Source organism: Petaurus breviceps, unplaced genomic scaffold (assembly GCF_028583685.1).
Source record: "Petaurus breviceps papuanus isolate PSGF00001 unplaced genomic scaffold, PetGlider_PUasm1.0 214, whole genome shotgun sequence".
NCBI lineage: Eukaryota > Metazoa > Chordata > Mammalia > Diprotodontia > Petauridae > Petaurus > Petaurus breviceps.
In genome coordinates this window covers 9,298,713-9,318,187 of record NW_027185863.1, presented here as the reverse complement: position 1 = coordinate 9,318,187, position 19,475 = coordinate 9,298,713, and the positions used below count along the sequence as shown (strand labels likewise).

The 19,475-nt window shown below is 37.4% G+C and overlaps 1 protein-coding gene across 2 annotated transcripts in view; it reads right to left on the bottom strand.

The window, feature by feature from the left end:
- Nucleotides 1–19,475, bottom strand: part of RASA3 (RAS p21 protein activator 3) — a 295,543-nt gene that overhangs the window by 16,603 nt on the left and 259,465 nt on the right. The window contains exons 17-21 of one of the 2 annotated variants that reach the window (XM_069094058.1): nucleotides 18,381–18,458; nucleotides 15,848–15,921; nucleotides 9,324–9,442; nucleotides 7,127–7,209; nucleotides 8–216 (exon numbers count right to left, since the gene is read on the bottom strand). In XM_069094058.1, the coding sequence (XP_068950159.1) occupies nucleotides 8–216; nucleotides 7,127–7,209; nucleotides 9,324–9,442; nucleotides 15,848–15,921; nucleotides 18,381–18,458 (563 nt within the window). The remainder of the gene's footprint in view (nucleotides 1–7; nucleotides 217–7,126; nucleotides 7,210–9,323; nucleotides 9,443–15,847; nucleotides 15,922–18,380; nucleotides 18,459–19,475) is intronic. The other variant, XM_069094059.1, reaches the window with a different exon arrangement.

Below are 19,475 nucleotides of genomic sequence, written 5' to 3'. Positions count from 1 at the left end.
GCCTTACCCTGTACAGGGTGTGCAGCCAGGAGTGGCATCACACGTGGCCTTGCAGCAGAGCCAGTGACCATTCAGGTATGCTGAGGGATGGTAGACGGTGAGGCGCTTTTGGTTGCACTGGCTGACTTTGGTGAGGATGTCAATCCAGTCCTTTGCCTCCACACAGTTGTTGGCCTGGATATACAAAGCTCGCTCTGGCTGGATGACCTGGAACATCTAAAAAGACGCAAAAATGTTTTTTTAACTTTATTTTTTTTTTTTTGGTTTGCATTTTCTTCTGAAACATGGGTAACATGGAAATGTTTTTGCATGACTGCACATGTATAATCCATATCACATTGCTAGCCTTCTCAAGGAGGGAGAGAATATGGAACTCAAAAGTTTTTAAAAGAATGTCAAAATTTTTGTTTACATGTAACAGAAAAAAAATTAAAGTTTAATGTAAAAAATGCTTCACAAAATAAAAATAAATAAATTAAAAGGATGCAAGGGGATAGGTTAGTGAAAAAAACAAGTGGAAAACAAGACAGAACTAGAGGAAGGAAAGGAAGAAACTCTAAGCCATAAAAATCCTTATGAGCTTGTTTTTACAGACTCAAATAGTCACCTTTATTATTACACTTTCATTTTTATAGATACATAGTAGCATAGCATATCATGCTGGATATGGAGTTGGAAAGGTCTGGGTTCAAATCCTGACTTAAAACACTAGCAATAAAAGTGAAGTATAATTGTCCCACTTTATTTAATTTTGGAAATAGGTTTTACATGATTTCAAATGAATAACTGATATCATACTGTTTGCCTTTTCAGTGGGTGGAGGACGGATGGGAGAGAGGGAGAGAATTTGGAACGCAAAATTTTAAAAGAAAAGAATGTTGGGACAGCTAGATGGTGCAGTGGCCTTGGCCCTGGAGTCTGGAAGACCTCAGTTCAAATTCAGCCTCCGACACTTATTAGCTATGTGACCTTGGGCAAGTCACTTTACTCCAATTTCCCTCCCTTCCACTCTTCAAAAAGGCCAAAAAAAAAAAAGTTAAAAATAAATAATAAATTGAAATGTAAAAGAAAAAAAGACAAGAGCAATTATGATCATGGGTTAGTTAACTTCTTTCAATATCAGTTTCCTTTTCTATAAAGTGGGGTCAATTAATACCTGCAGCATTACAGGTGATAATGTATATAAAAATTTTAAAAGCAAGCACTATATAGCCAAAGAAGTAGCAGCAATAATAATGATAATGTAGTTCGACATAATTATCTTCATTTTAGAGATAAGGAAACAGAAACCTGAACAGTCACATAATTAATTCCCTGAGCTTTAGGTCTATTACTGTTTCTATGTTCTTATCACTAAAGATGGGTCACAGTAACAGGCAGAACAATATGATCCAGCTGCTTTTCCCCCATTAGTAGTCAAAAATGGCTACTAATTATATAGTGCTTTAAGTTTTGCAAAGAGCTTTACAAATGTTATTTCATTTTTATCCTTATAATAACCCTGGGACTTTGATACTAGTATTATTTATTCCCTTTTACAGATGGGGAAAGTGAGGCAGGCAGAGATTAAGTGACTTGCCCTGGGTCACACAGTGTCTGAGGGTAGATTTGAACTCAGATCTTCCTGACTCCAGGCACAGCTCTCTAGCTACAGTACCACTGAACTACTCCTAGAATGTAAACTCCTTGAGGGCAGGTACTATTTCTGCTTCTTCATCTCTAAAATGAAGATAATATCAAACTACCTGATTAATAACAATAAAATGACAACTTACAGTTATATAGTATCCTAGAATTTGTCATGTGTCAGAAATAATTCCCCTTCTAGACAAGGATGAATGGAGTAGATAGAAGGCAGCAGGTTTATGGGAAAATGAATTAGTCTGGGAAGACAGGGGAAACCTAGGATCTATTTTGGGCCCTGCCAAATGACTCACTGGGCCAACACAGGCAAGTCATTTCCTCCCTCTAAGTCTCAGGTTTCTTCATTTGAAAAGCCTATGAGATATCACTTATCTTTTCTCCCATGGACATTCTGAGTTTGCCCCCTAAAAATAAAGATGGTTATAAGAAGCTAGGCCTTTTCTTTTCATTCTTCTTTTAAATAAGAGTTGGATTTGTGGGATAAGGACCTTCCTTTAGGTAGAAGATTATCCCTGGAGCTAAGCAGACTCAGGAGATAGGGGAAGTCTGCTTTGGAAGCAGCAGCAGCAGCAGCACACACACACACACACACACACACACACACACACACACATACACTGAGTGGATGCTAGAATTTGGAAATTCTTTGACACCTAAAATGAGGTCCTGACAGAATGATTCTAGGACCCACAGGTGGTTTCTGGATTGCCTTCAGTATTCTCTCTATCTCAAGAGAGAAGTCTTAACATACTACAGACCTGTGGCATGTCTCCATTTCTCAGTCTTGGGGCAGAGAAAGAATGCAACCTTCCCCAAGTACTCACTCACTGCTATTCCAAGAGAACCAGAGGCCAGCAACGGCATGTATGAGTCATCTCTTGCCTATGTTTATCTTTTCTTCTGCAGAAAGCCTTGTTCTGAATCGCAGTGTTGGTTAAGAGAATTACCCTGAGCAGCTAAAGACTTAAAAACACAGCTTGCAACACCCTTAAGAATGATGCTTAAAAAAAACACAAAGAAAAATTCCAAATCTCTGGGAATGTGACATGAACATTTCAATTTCCTGACACTGAATTTATAACAGCATTAATATCCCCTCCTCTTCCCTCCCTTCCTTGAATAATCTTGTATCTAGCATGAGTTAGACTCTACCCCATCCCCCCAATTTATGGGGTCATATTTGAAATACCTGAGAGAGATATGTTCTCTCTTGAGAGAGATAATCAATTCTTACAAATTGATAAATGAATCTAAGGAAGAGTTAAAAGTATGATTGTCTTCTGAGTCAGCTGTGAGTGAGTCACACAAGGGTAAACAATGATGATGGTGGCACAGGGCATTATAGAATAGATAGAAACAGGCATCCTATCTACCTCATAGGGTGGTAATGAATAAAATGCTTTGTAAATCTTGAAGTACTATAAAAATGTACATTGCTATTAATAAGGTTGCTGTTGTTCATCCTTCATTTTTGAAGAGAACTAATGACATCATGATGTTGGGGTAAAACAGTGGGTGATGGGGGGATGTCTTGACTTGAATGTGAGTTGGATTTAAGTGAGGCAGAGGTACACAAAGTCCTCAGCCTCACTCTCTCTTCCAGAATCATCGAAGTCCAGGGCAAGACAAAAGTCAAGATGATTGACAATGGCCCAGGATGCAGTGGATGGATGACCTTGGCGCCTTCAACACCTGACCAAGCTCTAACTGCCCCACAGCACGTACTTCAGCTGCCTTCATGGCCATTGGAACAAATTGTTCTCATCTGCCCATTCTACCAGGAGAAGTCTTCACATGCTTGGGGTGGACACGCCCCCAACTCACTGAGGGTTACCTTCAGTTACCCACAGCCTGATGTCTGCTGAGACAGTTTTATCAGGGTGTGGCCACTTCACACAGGTGTCACAGGCATCACAGGTGAGAGATGGGTGAAGGCAGACACCAAAGGTGTGTGAGCAGCCCTGAAAAGGGCTCAGGAAGTGTTCATATCACAGAGATACTAGGGTCATACAGCTAGTGTCTGAGGCTGGATCTGAACTCAGGAAAATGGGTCCTCCTGACTTCAGGCCCTGAACTCTATGCACTATGACACCACCTAGCTATTCCTTGTATTTCTTTTATATTCCATATGGTGCTGACGACATCCCTAAGGCACATGGCAAATATTCCACACATTGATTAATGTTAGTGAAACATCACCGTAGCAATGTAGACTAACACAGTTCTCTGACCTTTCACAATCACTAGAAAAATGACTTATCTTTGGCTTTCATAGACTAAAGAAGCAAACAAGTGACTTCAAGAGCATTGGGCCAAGATTAACCTGACTTACAAGGTTTTGTATATTTAGAATGTAAGCCAGTTAAATCTACAACCTTCCCTGTTCTCAGAGATTGAATACTGAATATAAAACCAAAAGAACGCATTTGCTTGGGTTATGTAGCCTTGACGTGAGAATCTTAGCACCTGTTAACCTGAGAGCCCACTGCTAAGCCAAGCAATCCCAGGGTTTGAAAGACATTTCATTCTCAATATAACAGACAAGACAGGTGCTCTTTAAGTAAAAACAAGGATATTTTTCAAATTTAAAAATAAGTACAAGTATAAGAAAAAAAAATCGGTCTCCCTCTCCCTCCAATATTCCTACTCATAAAACGTCCAAACACGGCTGTATCCACCAAAGGGCATGCCAGGGTGGAGTCTAACCCAGAGTCTGCTCCAAGGAATTATGAGGAGAGCAGGAGATTTGACATCAGGGTTCCAAGACAGTAAAAGAGATATGCAGGTGTGGCTGCCACATGTGACCAGTGAGCTTTTGCGGGATTTAAAAAAAAACAAAAACAAAAACACAAGACCAGGTGTGCAAATTGAGCATATCACCAACACTCAATCACCTATGGTAATGACGGTAGGCAAGGCTTGGATACATAACACCTACAGATAAATAAGACTTCCTTCTAGACTCAGAACCTCGGTGACAGGAACCTTAGAGATCATCCATTTCAATCCATTCAATCTATTTCAATCAAGATTTCCTTCTACAAAACCCTCAACAAGTTATTATCAGTTTCTTTCCTAGACGACCTTGCGTGGGGGCCACGCATTATATCCCAAGGCAGCCTATTCTACTTTGGACAATTCCAACTGTTGGGAATTATTTTTGTTCATTAGACTTAAACCTTCCTCCCTGTAGAGAGAAACCTGCTGCTACTCCTCATTCTGCTCAGCGGGGACAAGCAAAACCAGTCTAAATTCTTTATCACAAGACATGGCTATTTTGTGCCCCTTAAGTCTTTTTATTTCCTTCCTGGCTAAACATCCCTACTTCATAAGATTGCTGGTTTAAAGATTAATAGATTTTAAAGGCCATCAAATCTGATCATGTCAATCAATTGATCAATAGAGAATAGCTAATTATTACTAGCTATGTGACCCTGGGCAAGTCACTTAACTCTGTTTGCCTTAATGCACTGGAGAAGGAAATTATACCACTCCAGCGTCTCTGCCAAGAAAACCCTGTGGTTTACTATGGTCTACCACCACAAAGAGTAGAACAGGAATGAGTGAACACCAACTATGTGCTAAGAACTGCCCTAAGTACTCAGGACACCAAAAGAGGCAAAAGACAGTCCTTGTCCTCAAGCACATTAACAGTAGGTTCTGATTAAATGCTTGTCCACTTGACCTAAAATGAAGGCCTGGAGAGGGGCAGTGATTTATTCCAGCTCACATGGGTAGTGAGAGAGGTAGGATTTGAACTCAGATCCTCTCACATCAGATCCTGTGGTCTTTCCATTGTACCATGATGCATGCCTTCAACTGATAATCATATACGGTAGTCATTCACCTGTGGGTGTTATTCTTCAGTCATTTCAGTCATGTCTGACTCTTTGTGACCCCATTTGAGGTTCTTTTCACAAAGATACTATAGTGGTTTGCCATTTTCTTCTCCAGTTCATTTTACAGATAAAGAACTCAGTCAAACAGGGTCAAGTGATTTGCCCAGGGTCACATAGCTAGTAAATATCTGAGCCCAGATCTGAACTCAGGAAGATGAGTCTTCCTGACTTCAAGTCCAGCACTCCCTATGCCACCTAGCTGCCCTCCTCTGAATGAATTTTATTTTATTTTTCAATCAGCAAAAATGTGCCTTCTCTCCCTCTCTTCGTTCCTTTTTCCCCAACTGAGAAAGAAAGAATAGAACAAAACTCTGATTAGAAACATGTATAGTCAAGCAGAACAAATTTTTGGATGCTTGGTAGAATTTAATAATCTCACTTATTTCCATAATTAAATATTTTACCAGGGCTGCTAACAGGTAACAACTGTTCAACTCTGAGGTTCAACTGTGTCCCTTTTCCCAGACTCTCCCACAGAGAGGAGTAGTGGGTAGCAGATGAATGGCCCAAATATGGACAGCAGGCAGAAAGAAGAGGAGGGTGGGTGATGGGACCTGTAAAATGTAGTGACTTGAGAATCAGTCCCTGAATAACTGAGAGCTAATTCTTCCTACCTCATCTTGTTTTATTTTTTTTAAAGAAGCTTTGAGGAGCCAAGTAGGGGCTGATGCAATTGAGAATCAAAACCTGTGCTTTTTCATTACTTGTTTATCTCTTCAGTTTCTTCTAACTACATGGTAATCTTGAGAGTGGGAAAGTTGTTCACTGACCAGCTTGAATTCTAAGCATGCAAAACATGATGTGACAGTTATATAGACCAGTTATTAGGCATCTCAGGGAGGGCAACAACCCAACTCCACTTCACAGACACTGATACATGTAGCCACAGACGGAAAAACATCTTAGTTGTTCTAAACATTTTAAATAGTCAATAAAAACTAAATGAAGTGTTGCAGTCATTTATAAATAGGCTTTTTCCATTTAGTCATATGATCTTCTTTCAATTGCCTAATTTTAAACAAGCTTAAATATAACTGAGAAAAAGCCTGCCACTCACAGGGCTAGGGAGCTGCCCATATTGCAGTCATTTTTTATTCGGGGGCAAAATTATGGTGTCATTTCAGAGACCATGTTTAATGCCCCGCGATTTGGTTTTTGTTTCTTTTGTTTTGTTTTTATGCATCTTAAACAACCCCCAGTTCTAAGGACTATGATGTGGCCAGCAGGTGATGCTCCAAAAGAGTTAGATTTCTTCAAATCAATATGGAGTCAGGACCACTCTTGGAAACTGTTGGAACGATGCCATTCAGTTCTGAAACCACTTCCTGGGCAGGCTTCCATGGACTCTATTGTATTCATCCCAGCCAAGGGGAAATTTAAGCTGCTCTTGGGGGCTGTTGGACTGAAGACTGACACAGCCCTTCCCAGATCTCTTAAGGAATATGGATAACAAGGGGGATCCAAGGCAGGGAGCCAAGATGATAGGTAGGTTCTTATGGAGTAGAGGGAGAAAAAACAGGAGTTAGAAGAAAACAGGATAGACACTTAACAAAAGGCAAAAATATCCGCAAGGCAGCACTCACGTTTTTCATTTTGAAGGACTCCTCCTCTAATTTCTCCACAGCCAGAATGTTCTCAATAGGAATGCTATAGAGAGGCTGGTCTCCTGATGGAAGTCAATAGAAACAGAAAAGCTAATGAGTAGGGCAGAATTTTACTTTGTCCACTAATTTTATTGAGTGTTTTTGGCTTGGCTTCTCTAAAGAAGCCATTTATATTTTGTTTTGTAAAAAGGCTTTAAGCCATTCAGTCTCTTTTCCCCCCCTTTTATTGGGGGGTGGGGTGGGGGAAATAGACATGTGATTTCATTGGTGTAGAGAATTCTGCCAAAGCAGATCAGCACCTAACCTGGAATCTTTCTGCCTTTGTTTTTCTAAAACTTGACTTAGAAATGTTTTTCCTCTTTAAATATTTTAGTAATGATATTTTTGACAGAATATTTAGACATGGGCTCATTTCTTATGAAAAATAGACCAAAGATATTTAAAATATATTTTTTAAAAGACATAGAATGTTGCTTGAGCACACTAACAGATTCAGTAACTCACTAAGGTCATACAGTCAGTATGTGTCATAAGCAGGACTTGAACTCCAAGGTGTTCCTGAATTCAAGACCTAATCAACTCTCTGTCCTTTATTCCATGTTGTCTGTTGCCTTTTTTGGCAATTTCAGTCTTTCTTAGCAGTCTGCAAAAGTATGTTTTGACCTAAGATGGGAAGAATTGTTTGAAGGAGAAAAATGGGGAAGTAATTAGATAGTTTAAAAAAATTCCCATAGGAAGATGTACTGGGTCTTCAAGGGGCTTGGAATTCTTTGGGTCCTTATTAATAGATTCTCTATGATTTTTCTCCTATCCAACCTTGAATTAGTACAATGGAACAAAAATATTATTCTTGTGAATATGCACACACACATGCCTGGTGTGGGCATTTGTCAAATTTTATACAACAGTCATACCATATCTTTGTTGATAAAAGAACATTTATCATGTACTTTGCAAAGCAACAAAGGGCTCCAATGGCACAATGAATGTTTGTAAAAGGAAATTTAAGTACTTATTTTTCCTATTTAAAGTAAAATCCTGAGGCTTAAGTGCTTGAGTGTGTTAAACTTTTAAAATCCTAAAGCAATAAGAGAGGATTTGCTCATTTTTTTCATCTCTTAAATGTGGAGAAGATGAGAGCTGGAAAAGACCGGATAGAAGAAGAGGTTAGCTCAGAATCCTAACAATGAACAAAGGGAGAAAAAAGCTCAAAAAGCAAAAGGAATCACTCTAAACGAGAACTCTGGCCTCTAGAATACTGGAGAAAGAAGAAGAAAAATGGCTGTGGGGTTGAAATTCTTTCTAAAGGCAGCCAGTTTTGCTCCCATCGATTTTTAGAGAAAACAGATAGCATGAGGAAATGTCTATTGACTCCAGTCTAGTTTTCATTAATCTCCCATATCAGTGAATTACTTAAAGCATAGCAATAGATTGCAAGCTTCCTGAGGACAAAGATGGTCTCATTTCTGTCTTAGGGGCAGTGAGGTGGAACAGTGGATAGAGCTCTGGGCTTGCAGTCATGAAACCTGAGTTCAAATGCAGCCTCAGACACTTATTAGCTGTGTGTCTCTGGATAAGGCATTTAACCTTTGTCAGACTCAGTCTCCTTGTTTGTAAAATGAGTATAATAACAGCTCCTACTTCCCAGAGTAGTTAGGATCAAATCAGGTAATAATTGTAAAGCATTTAGCACAGTGCCTGGCACATAGTAAGTACTATATAATATTAATTATTATAATTATTGTTGTATCCCTAGCACCTACCACAGCAATCCCACATAATAGGTGTTTGATAAATGCTTGTTTAAAAAAATGCTTGTTGATTGACTGAATAGAAAAAATATATTGCTTTTACCTAACTGTCAGGAAACAGAAGAAAGGAACAGGGTACAAAGTGATTGCTTAATAATTCTCGTTCTGTTGTCTTTATAGGCAGCTCAGGTTCACTTTCAAATGATTTCTTATATCTTCTTTCTCATTCAATCCAGCATTTTACATTCCCCAGGAGCTTAAGCATTTGGGGGGAGGTGGTGATGGCATGGTTGGGTTTTCTCCTCAGAAAGGAAAAAAATCTGTCCTAATTGCCCATGGCCTTTGAGTTCTCATTTCTCTTCCAAGCACTGTACTTAGTGCTTTTGAAAGGCTTTAAAAAGTCAGAAAACAATTGAAAAGCGAACCTTTCTTGTTACCTTTGCTTTTCTGATAGGTAAATTCATGATTTGTGAGACGGAACCATCTCTTCTTGAAATTCTTCATTCCAAAGCGTTTTCTTCCTTGTGCCCTCTTGATCATGAACCTATCATAAATAGGACAGGTTAGTGGCAGTCATGAATTTTTTTTTAAATTTTAGACACATAACAGTAACATTTCCTGCTGTGACAAAATTTAGAAGTCCAAGCGTACATAACCCTCTCTTTATATTCAGAATAATTGGCCAATGGCTATAGGTGAATCTACAAGCTGCTTTTGAATTTTAACATTTGGCTAACTTTATTTTAAACTACTACCATTAAAATATTTAAAGGACAATGACAACCATCTTTGAAAAATTTGGGCTCTACCAAGGCGTAACTCTAACTTCAAAAATTAATGGTGGGTGACAAAAGTAAAGGGTGGGTTTTTACTAAAAACTTCCAACCTCAAATCCTGATCTTGCCCTCATCCCTACTTTGCATCTGCAACAGTGAATTTATCAAATTCTGGTGTGGTAGTGAAAAATATGCACTAGAAACACACCTCCAAAGGTTGTACTGGTACTAGGAAGAAGTGTATTTTGGAAAGTAATATTTAATGGGTTTAAAGAAGCTAAAAGCAAATCACTTTCTGAGTATGATGCTCACAAACTACATGTAAAAAGAAGGCCCATGAGATTTAGGACACCGTATTGTTCATCCTCTTGACATGACTTAATATGGCTCCCATAATTCTGAGAGAAGCACAATGAGGCCTTTCCCCCATTAAGTCAGGAAAGGAACTGATAGAAAGGGATCTCAGTAAAAACAGAAGGAGAATTCCTATTCTCTCTCTTTGCTTCTAACCTGTCAATGGAGACAAAGGAAGACTGAATCATCCCATGCCCTTCTAACAACTCAGACCAGACAAGCTAAAGGAAAAGGAAACAAGGGTTAGCAGAAGGGGCTTCCTAGGCAACCAAAGGAAGCTGATCCTTCCAAAGGATTGCAACGTGTTCAATTACGGTGACATTCATTGGCTCCATGTAGCATGATCCCTTCTCCTCTTTAGGGTGGTAGCCATTCTCATAGAGATGAGTTTAGTTATATGATGATAACACCTATTATTTATATTATAAAAATTTACAAAGTGCTTTGCAAATATTGCCTCATTTCATCTTTACAACAATACTTTGTGGTCCTCCTAGGATCTCCGTTTTACAGATAAGAAAATGGAAGTAGCAGAAGATAAATGATTTGTCCAGGGTCACAAAGCAAGTTAGTGTTTGAGGGGAGATTTGAAGTCAGGTATTCCTGACCTCTCATTCAGTGTTCTATTCACTGAGCTACCTGGCTTCCTCTAAAATTGATCCAAGCATGTGTTCTTTTTCTTCAAATAGCTCATAGCTACCCTAACAAAATGTGGATCTGGAAGAATGGGATTTTTGAGGCCTTTCCCCTCTATCTTACTCAATTTTCTACCTAGCCCCCACATTGTGCATAAAATCATGGAAATCTGGTGGTGTAGTGACTATAACAGCTAAAAGGTACAGTGGTTTGAGTCCTGGTCTTTGAGTCAGGAAGACCCAAGTTCAAACCCAGCCTCACATGCTTACTAGCTGTATGACCCTGGACAAATCACATAATATCTTTTGTAGCCTCAGTTTCCTCATCTGTAAAATAATAATATTATTAATATTAGTACCTACCTCACCCAGTTGTGGTGAGGATCCACCGAAATATGTGTAAAGAGGTTTGCCAACTTTAAAGTGCTATTTAAACATTAGTTATTATTTTAACTGTGTCACCACTTGGAGGGGGGCATGGAGAGTTAAAATTGGCTCCCCATGAAGCCTGTTAGAAACATTCACAATTCTCACCCTGAGACCGAAGAGAAGGAGAGTGTAAGTGAATTCTACATGAAAAACCAAAAATAAAGGGGTAGGCTGTAGTAGGTAGCTGACATGGCAGGGTTTTTTCCCCCCTTTCTTTTTTTCTTCCCCTCTCCCTTCCTTCCTCTCTCCCTTCCTTCCTTCCTTCCTTCCTTTCTTCCTATAAAAGTATGGAGAATCTAACCAATCATGAAGCCTAGGTCATACAACTGAGTGAAGGTAGTGGTGGAATTACTAAGGTTTGCTTCTCTTTTCAAACATCATGGCTTTACAACAAGGTAATGAAAAAACCTCAGCCAGAGCCTTCCCTCTTTAGGTCCAACAAATTACTCCCCACAAATCAATGACAAAACTGAAGGAGGCAGGCAGTGATGGGGTTAAAAGTACACCACAGTTTTTCTGGCATTTGCCAACCAAATAACCAAGGAGGGCTGCAGGGCTTCCTTGTCCCTGCCCAAACTTTAGCATTCCACTCTTCAGGAAGTGTTTAGTTTCAAATGAAAAAGCAGAAAAAGGAAGACATTGTGTTACTTGGAAAATACCAGAAGCAAAGAGAAACAGGATAATTTCTTCTACCTGTGAGACATATTACAGGTTTAGCCCAAGGAGTTTGCTAATGGCATCTCAAGTATGTCAAGAGAACCACAACTTCCTTTCCCAAGTCCAAACAAAAACATCTGCGGCAGCTCTTATTGGCACCTCACACGTGACAGACCACCACAAACTAAGGGACGTGCCAAGTGCCTCCTGACATCTTACCTGCATGAACTATTACCATCAACTGTTTTTACTGCTAGGTTAAGAATCCTTTAGCATAGTAGCCAGCAGGCCAAATGAGAAAAGACAGAAAAACAATCAGACATAAACAAAATGGAAAAAGTTAGAAAAACTAAGTAGGAAAAACAAGGCTGGGGATGGTGCTGGCATATAAAATGAATTTGTGTGTGTGTGTGTGTGTGTGTGTGTGTGAGAGAGAGAGAGAGAGAGAGAGAGAGAGAGAGAGAGAGAGAGAGAGAAAGAATAGAAAATGTTGAATCAGACTAGAGGACATGATTTGCCCAAAGTTATGCAGTAAATAAGAAAAGGTGTTAGGAGTCAATTGTAGCAGGAAAGGATTACTACAAATACAACCTGATTGAAGCAGTTCCCAAAACTGAACACCCACAATCACAGAATGTTCTGAAAAGAATCCTAAGAGATCATTTGATCCAACCATCCTATTTTGCAGATGAAGGCATGTCTCAAGAGAAAAAGAGGGATTGCCTTAATGGAGGATCTCATCAATGAGAGAACCTCCTCCCTCCAGCAAAAAATATTCACTGCAGGGTTTCTTGACATGCATAGGTACCCCAGTACCAAAAATATGCCCAATTATTAGGTAATGGCTGAACATGTTGTGGTATCTGAATGTCATGTAATATTACTATGCCATAAGGAATGACAAATTCATGGCAGTTTTGCCTAAAATACACTCCCAAAGACTGCTAAATAAAACAACCTCATAGCATGACTGTGACTGACATGGCACTTTCCACTTGTGTTGTTAACAGTTGTTAACAGAAAGGAAGGATGCGTGGATGTTAACTTGGATAGGATGTATGTATGTATATAACTTTGATAATGTTACTAATATTGCCTGCTATATTTGACAAGAGTTTTACTTCATTTTACTATCATTTTTTGTATTTTTATAGTCACTGTGTATATCATTTGATATAAGCTTCCTTCATTGCTCAGAATTTTCACTATTCATAATTTTTTATGGTATGGTGATAGTCTAGAACATCCAATCAACTTCAGTTCACACACATATTGTACATAAAACAAGGAAGCCCACTGACTGGAAATGAAAGCTCATACAGCTATCAGCCCCTGAGTGTAAGCTTTATTCACCTATTATTCATTCAACAAATATTCTTGAACTTGTATTAGGTGCCAAGATATCACGCTGGTTGTTTGATTCATCAGTCATTTGAGCCACTTCTTAGAAATCTTTGGCTAGACTCAAATTTCATGTACTAGGACAATTCTGTCTATGTGCACGACTTCTAGCTTGAGTCAACTCAAGTTTTTAAAGATGCAAATTTTCTAAGTCACACAACCTATAAGAAAATTGAAATTCAAGGCATTTTTGTGACAGTGTACATATAGTCTAGTCTCTTATTTATTAAGGCAAAACAACACTTAAGTAACTTTTTAAATGAAATATTGCCAACACACATTACCATTAAATATACTCAAGATGGAAGACTGGTCTTGAAAATGATCCGTATGGGTTCCATGTTCAAGTTAGTGATATCTCTACATGACTAATAGCAATGAGGAGTATCCCCTATTGAGTACAACAATGAAATTCAGGCTGGAAGCCAGAAAATGAGTTCCAAGGGGGGGGAGGGGCACTGTTGTTTGCTCATTCTGAAAACCTGATGTGGGGACGAGAAAGATCCTGCCGCTCCTTAGGAAAAAACTCTTGGGGATGAAAGCCAACTCCATAGATGTGGAATTTCCCAACTTGGCTTTTGTGGAAAAGGGGAAAAATGGTCCCAATGATGATTCCTGTCTTGCCCTTGAAATCACCAGAGCAACCAGTCTCATTTCCTTTCCCAATTAAAGTTTCTAAATAAGAAGATTGGGGAACACTATAGACATGAGGCATTAGGATTTCAACAAGGCAATTGACAAAATTTTTCATGAGACCTTGTGGAGGAGATAGAGAAATATGGAATAGTTAAGGAAACCTGTTTGGGGCTGAATAAAAATATAGAAAGAATTTTGATTAAAGGATCAGTATCTACCTGGAGGAAGATCCTTAGTAACATGCCTCAGACTCCTGGTCTTGGTCCTGCCCTCTTTAAATTTTCTGATGAATACACAGATATAGTGATACAATTTGCAATGCAGAATGTCCATTAAGTTGTATGACAAAATTAAGATTTGGATGAAAGTTTGTTAGGGCAGAACTAAACAAGACCATTTAGTAGAAGGAGCATTGAATTAGGGATCAAAGGATTTAGGATTAAATCCTAACAACCATTTTTTATCTACTGTATAATTTTGGGCAAATGTTTCAGCCTGAGGGAGACTCAGCTTCCTCATTTGTAAAGTTATGGGGTTGAATGAAATGATGTTCAAGTCTTCTTACTTTGCTTTAAAGCCTAGGATCATATGATTTCATTACTGTAGATACACCCCACATTGACACATATTGAAACCCTTCCACACCACAGTAATTGATCTTTACGAGTTGCTGTGGCTTAAAATAATGATGGCCAAAAGATGTATTATATAAATATGTGTGCATAACAATATATTCTGAAATATAAAAATGTATTTCATATTTAAAATGTGTATTTAAAATATAAATATAATAAAATATATGTGTATACAGACACATATGTGTGTATCATACCTTGTAACTAACCTGCTGGTGATAAGAAGATAAAATTTAGCAGAGATAAATGTAAAATGCTACATTTTGTTTGGGAAAAAAAACCGCACCCACCAGTTTTGCAAGTCTGGGATGAGGAAGCTGTGGCTTAATTGGTCAAATGGAGATTTGATGCTTGCCTGTCAGGAATGCACAGGGGGCAATTTTTGCTGTGTAGGGTGTGAAACTGGATAACCTTTAAAGCCCCTCCAGGTCTCCTAATCTATTAGTTGATGAAATGTGGGCTAAATAAGCCTAAAATAGTAGGGCTGGCATTTACCATTTGGTTTGGAGTCTCTTTGGAAACTGACTCTGCTACTTAGTCCTTGAGCAAGTTGGGCCTCAGCCTTTTAATCTAGAAAGTGAAGGGATCAAACTATATGATCTCTTAGCCCCTTTCTAGCTCTAGACACAGTGACTCTTAACCTTTGTTGTATCATGGACCCCTCTGGTAGTTTGATTAAGCTTATGGACTGTTTATCAGAGGAATGTTTTTAAATGCACAAAATAAAATGAAATACATAGGATTATAAAGAAAATGAATTATATTAAAAAAAATTCAAGGACTCCCTTTCACCTCCCAGTTAAAAACTCCTGGTTAAAAGTCTCTAGGTCCAGACATCACTTTCTTTTCCTAGTGGAAGGCAGGTAAGGGCTTTATCTCAGGAGTGTGGACTGAGTATAAAAGAAAACTTCTTATAGTAGCAGGGAACATAGGATTGTAGGGGTCACAGATTGTTGATAGTTTTGAATTCTCTGGTAACTCTCAGGTAACTGTTGGACAAAACAGGTTTGGGGAATTATCTACAGATTTAAATTATTACTGCTAGCATTGAGTTCCATCAGCTGACAGCTAATTTTCCTACTTGGGTTTGGTTAAAGGCTTAAAACAATGATCTCTATAAATCATTGTTTTGTGGTTCCAGATTTTCCCTTGGTTTGTGCAATAGCTTGGCCAACCTCCACATTAGAATCCTGGCTTTGGGCATTTCATGGTTTATTAATTAATTTTTCATTAACTGTGGCCAGGCAAATTGGAGAACTGTCATTTGACAGAAGAAAATAGATTTTTTTTAAAAGAAAAAAATAAAAGTGGAAATCGAGCAAAACAATATTAGGAAAAGCCAAAAGGACAAAGTCAAGTGACTCAGATTTCTCTCCCCTCCTGCCCACATCTCAGAATTTCCATTTTGTAAGAAACATAACCTTACCCTTCCTTAAGTAATATAGGTTGCTCTATACTCTTGTGGTCTCTTCTTCCAGAGGATGAAATCAGATCTAAGAACTTATGTGGGAAAATGTCCAGACGGAAGGCAGGAAGGCAGGAAGGAAGAAGAAAGACACTGGTTTAGAATGTTTATAATAATGAATACAAAACTACCCAAAAGGAGAGATGGGCAGTCTCTTTGCCCTCCCTCTGAGATCACCTCCCATTCACACTGTACATATCTTGGATGTACAGTTGCTTGCATATTGTCTCCCCAACTAGAATGTGAATTCCCTGAGGATAGGGACCCTGTTTTTACCTTTCTTTGAATCCTCAGCACTCAGCACAGTATCTGAAACATAGTAACCCCTACCTCTAAGGACACCTACTCTGAAGGAAGTGAATATACCAAATTCACAGTCAGGTGTAAATTGCTAATAAAAATGAAGCAGGTGCTATTTTTGAACATTTACATTTTAAGAGGGAATGAAGGGCTAAATTTCTAATTGGGGAATTTAAGATGTCTAATTTAATTTAATCTAGGTTAAAATATCTAATCTAATTGGGGAATTTAAGATAATTGGGAAATTTAATCCTAAAGGTGGTCTAAGGGTAGCTTTTGGATGGCTGGGGTCTTCCTGAGCTCCTAAAATAAAAATATCTTGTCTGTCAAAAAAGTTTTCATCTTCAGTACTACTCTGACTTCTCCAATTCCCTAAAACAACTCTCTAAACCTTTAATTTCCTCTGGGATCTTAGGTGCTTGTAATGATAAGTGTACCTGTCATTATAACTGAGTAGCAGCCCACATTAAGTTTGTGTTTGTTTTTAGAAAGGGTAGTGAGAGCCAAAATTGTTTTTAATCAAAAGTTGAACTTAAAGGAATTTAAAAATTCATCATTCTAAAAAGTTTCATTGTAGGCCTACATCTTTTGAGCACATAATCATTTAATTATATATATTAAATGATCCAGGATCATTTAATTCTTTTTTTTAATTAATTAATTTTTTAAAGGATCATTTAATTCTTGTTTTATTTTTATCAAGGTCTTAAAATAACACATATAAAATGCCCATTTTTCTAAATTTATCTGGGACTAATCTATGATTAAGCACATAATGAATTTTTGTAAGCATTTCATGTATGCCTGAAAAAAAAAGACTATTCTTTGCCCCGTCTCCTACTGCTTTCTACAGCTTGCTTTTTATCAAATCAAAATTAGCTTCTCTATCAGAAATAGCTCTACTGTCCTATGGCTGTAGTCACAATTCCCATGACTGTCTGGACCAAAACTTCTTTTAATGGATTACCACTCCCTTATGTATATGTTGTGTTCTGAAATTAGAATAAGAGCAAAGATTCTCTCACTTTTGCATTTTAATTTCCCCTCCTCTCTAAGGTCTAGTACAGTAAAAGGCACATAATTAATGTTTCACACATGCTTGTACATTGAGTTTTCTATCAAGTTCTCTCTCACATTACGAGAGGGTATTGAAATGTTTTGCTATTATCAATTATCTATCCGTATTTATCAATTTCTTCTAAAAAAACCATGAACTTTTATAAATTCAATCTATCTTATTTGATATGTATTCTTTAAAAAGGAATTTTGAGTAATTAAGTTTTAAATAATTTTGAATAATTATTTTAAAATTCCCTTTTTTTTCTCTCAATGCTTTCTGGTTAGAATTTGACATTTTCAGATAAGAGCAATGTCATTTCTTATTTTCTTGAGACAGAAATAATGTGATAAATTCAAGTCCAAACTCTCAATTGAATTGTGTACATCTTTATGCATGAAATTAATTTTCTACAGTTAATGTACTGTTTGATTCCACTTTTAAAATCTATCGCATAGCCCTTTTCCTTTCTTTTGGGATGTTCATACCATTTAAATTAAATAGCAGACTTGTCTTCTACCATTCTATGTTAAACTTCTAGAAGCTGAACTTTAGGGGGCGGGGGGAAGGCTCATTTTTGACATTCAGAAAAACCACAGCTAGAGGCTTAACTGTTTTTGGCAGATATGTTACTATAGTCCTGAGAAACTTCTCAGAGCACTATTTCTCTAATGATGGTCCAATCATTCAAAGATGTAATACTCTGTAATTCACGTAAAAACATAGAGGTAGAAGACAGTAAACTTGTACAGAAGGGAACAGTACTAAGGGAGGGTAAGGCTAATGACAATTACAAATAATGATCTCAAGGAAAATGATTCGGAGAAAGCTATGACATGATAAAAATGAGTGTGGGAAAGACTGAAGGATGTAGAAAAAAAAGGAACTTTGTAATAAGAATGGAAAGGGCAAGGAGGAAACTAAAAATTCATTCAAAAGTCAGAAAATGACCAGAAAGGAAAAAGTATCAGAACAATGTCTTCTGCAGGGAAGAAGGGAGGGAAAATGTATGTGTATGTATAATAAATATATAAAATATATTATACACATACATACACACATATATGTATGTATGTATGTCTATTTAAAATGCACAAATGACTATATAGCTATTGATTGATTACTTTTATTACTTACATTTTTCACTGCATCAGCATATTTCTGCTCATTGAAGAAATCATAGAATGTAGCCATGTAAGACTCTTTGAAACTGGCCTGTAACAAAACAGTTTAACTATGGTGTAATAGGTCTTGGCTCACCCCTGAAAACTGGAATAATCAGAAGACTCCAACAATACTCAGTTTAACATTATGACAATTTAGAAATGAAAAGAAGAAAAGAGAAAGGGAGAGATAGTATATTTCACTTATAAAAATCATTGAGTAAATAGCTAAGAAATGGCTGTTACCTGAATTTTAATACTTTATAGAAGTACACTAAAATTTTGTATATTCATCAAATTTGTATAATTTTTATTTTTAACAGTTCTGGGGAATTAAATAGTTAAAGGAATCCTATAATGAGTCCTTTAGCAATGCTTTAATGAAGAAATTCTTTAATTGATTTTTTAATTATGGATTTTTATACATAAGGTTTTTTAAATGGGAATATTCCTCTATTAACTAAAAACTACAATAATTAAAATGGTGGGTTTTTTTTTTAGAAAAAATAAATACTTTTAGAACTGTAATTTAATGCAATTATTTTAAAAAGATGTATTATTTTTTCAACATAAAACTATTTGAAGCCCTCTGCAGTCATAGATCCCTGCCCTATTGCCCTTTTCCAAATCAATAACATTTGGGGAAGACTGAGTAAATGGAGAATGTGACAAGTCAGAGCTTAGAGGGCATTTTGCTAAAAACAAACAAACAAACAAACAACAACAATAAATTTTTAAGTCTTCTATTTCACTTATATTGAGAGGGACCAAAAGGATTTGCAATTAAATGGTAGCTGGTTATCCCCTGCAATTCAGCAAGCTTACTTTCATTTAGAGCCTAATCATTGCATAAAACTCCATAAAGAATAGAGCAGATGAGAGCAAGGCATTGGGAGTGCATTAACACTCTGAAATGAACCTGAAATAAAAGTTGTTTGTTGAACTAGATATAACATGGACTTGACTCATATCTCATGCTTTTTGGAAAAGTGAAGAATGGAGTAGACTGCGATGCCATCTACCCCCTTTTCAGTCTCTGGTTATTTTTAACAAAACCGATCTTTACCTG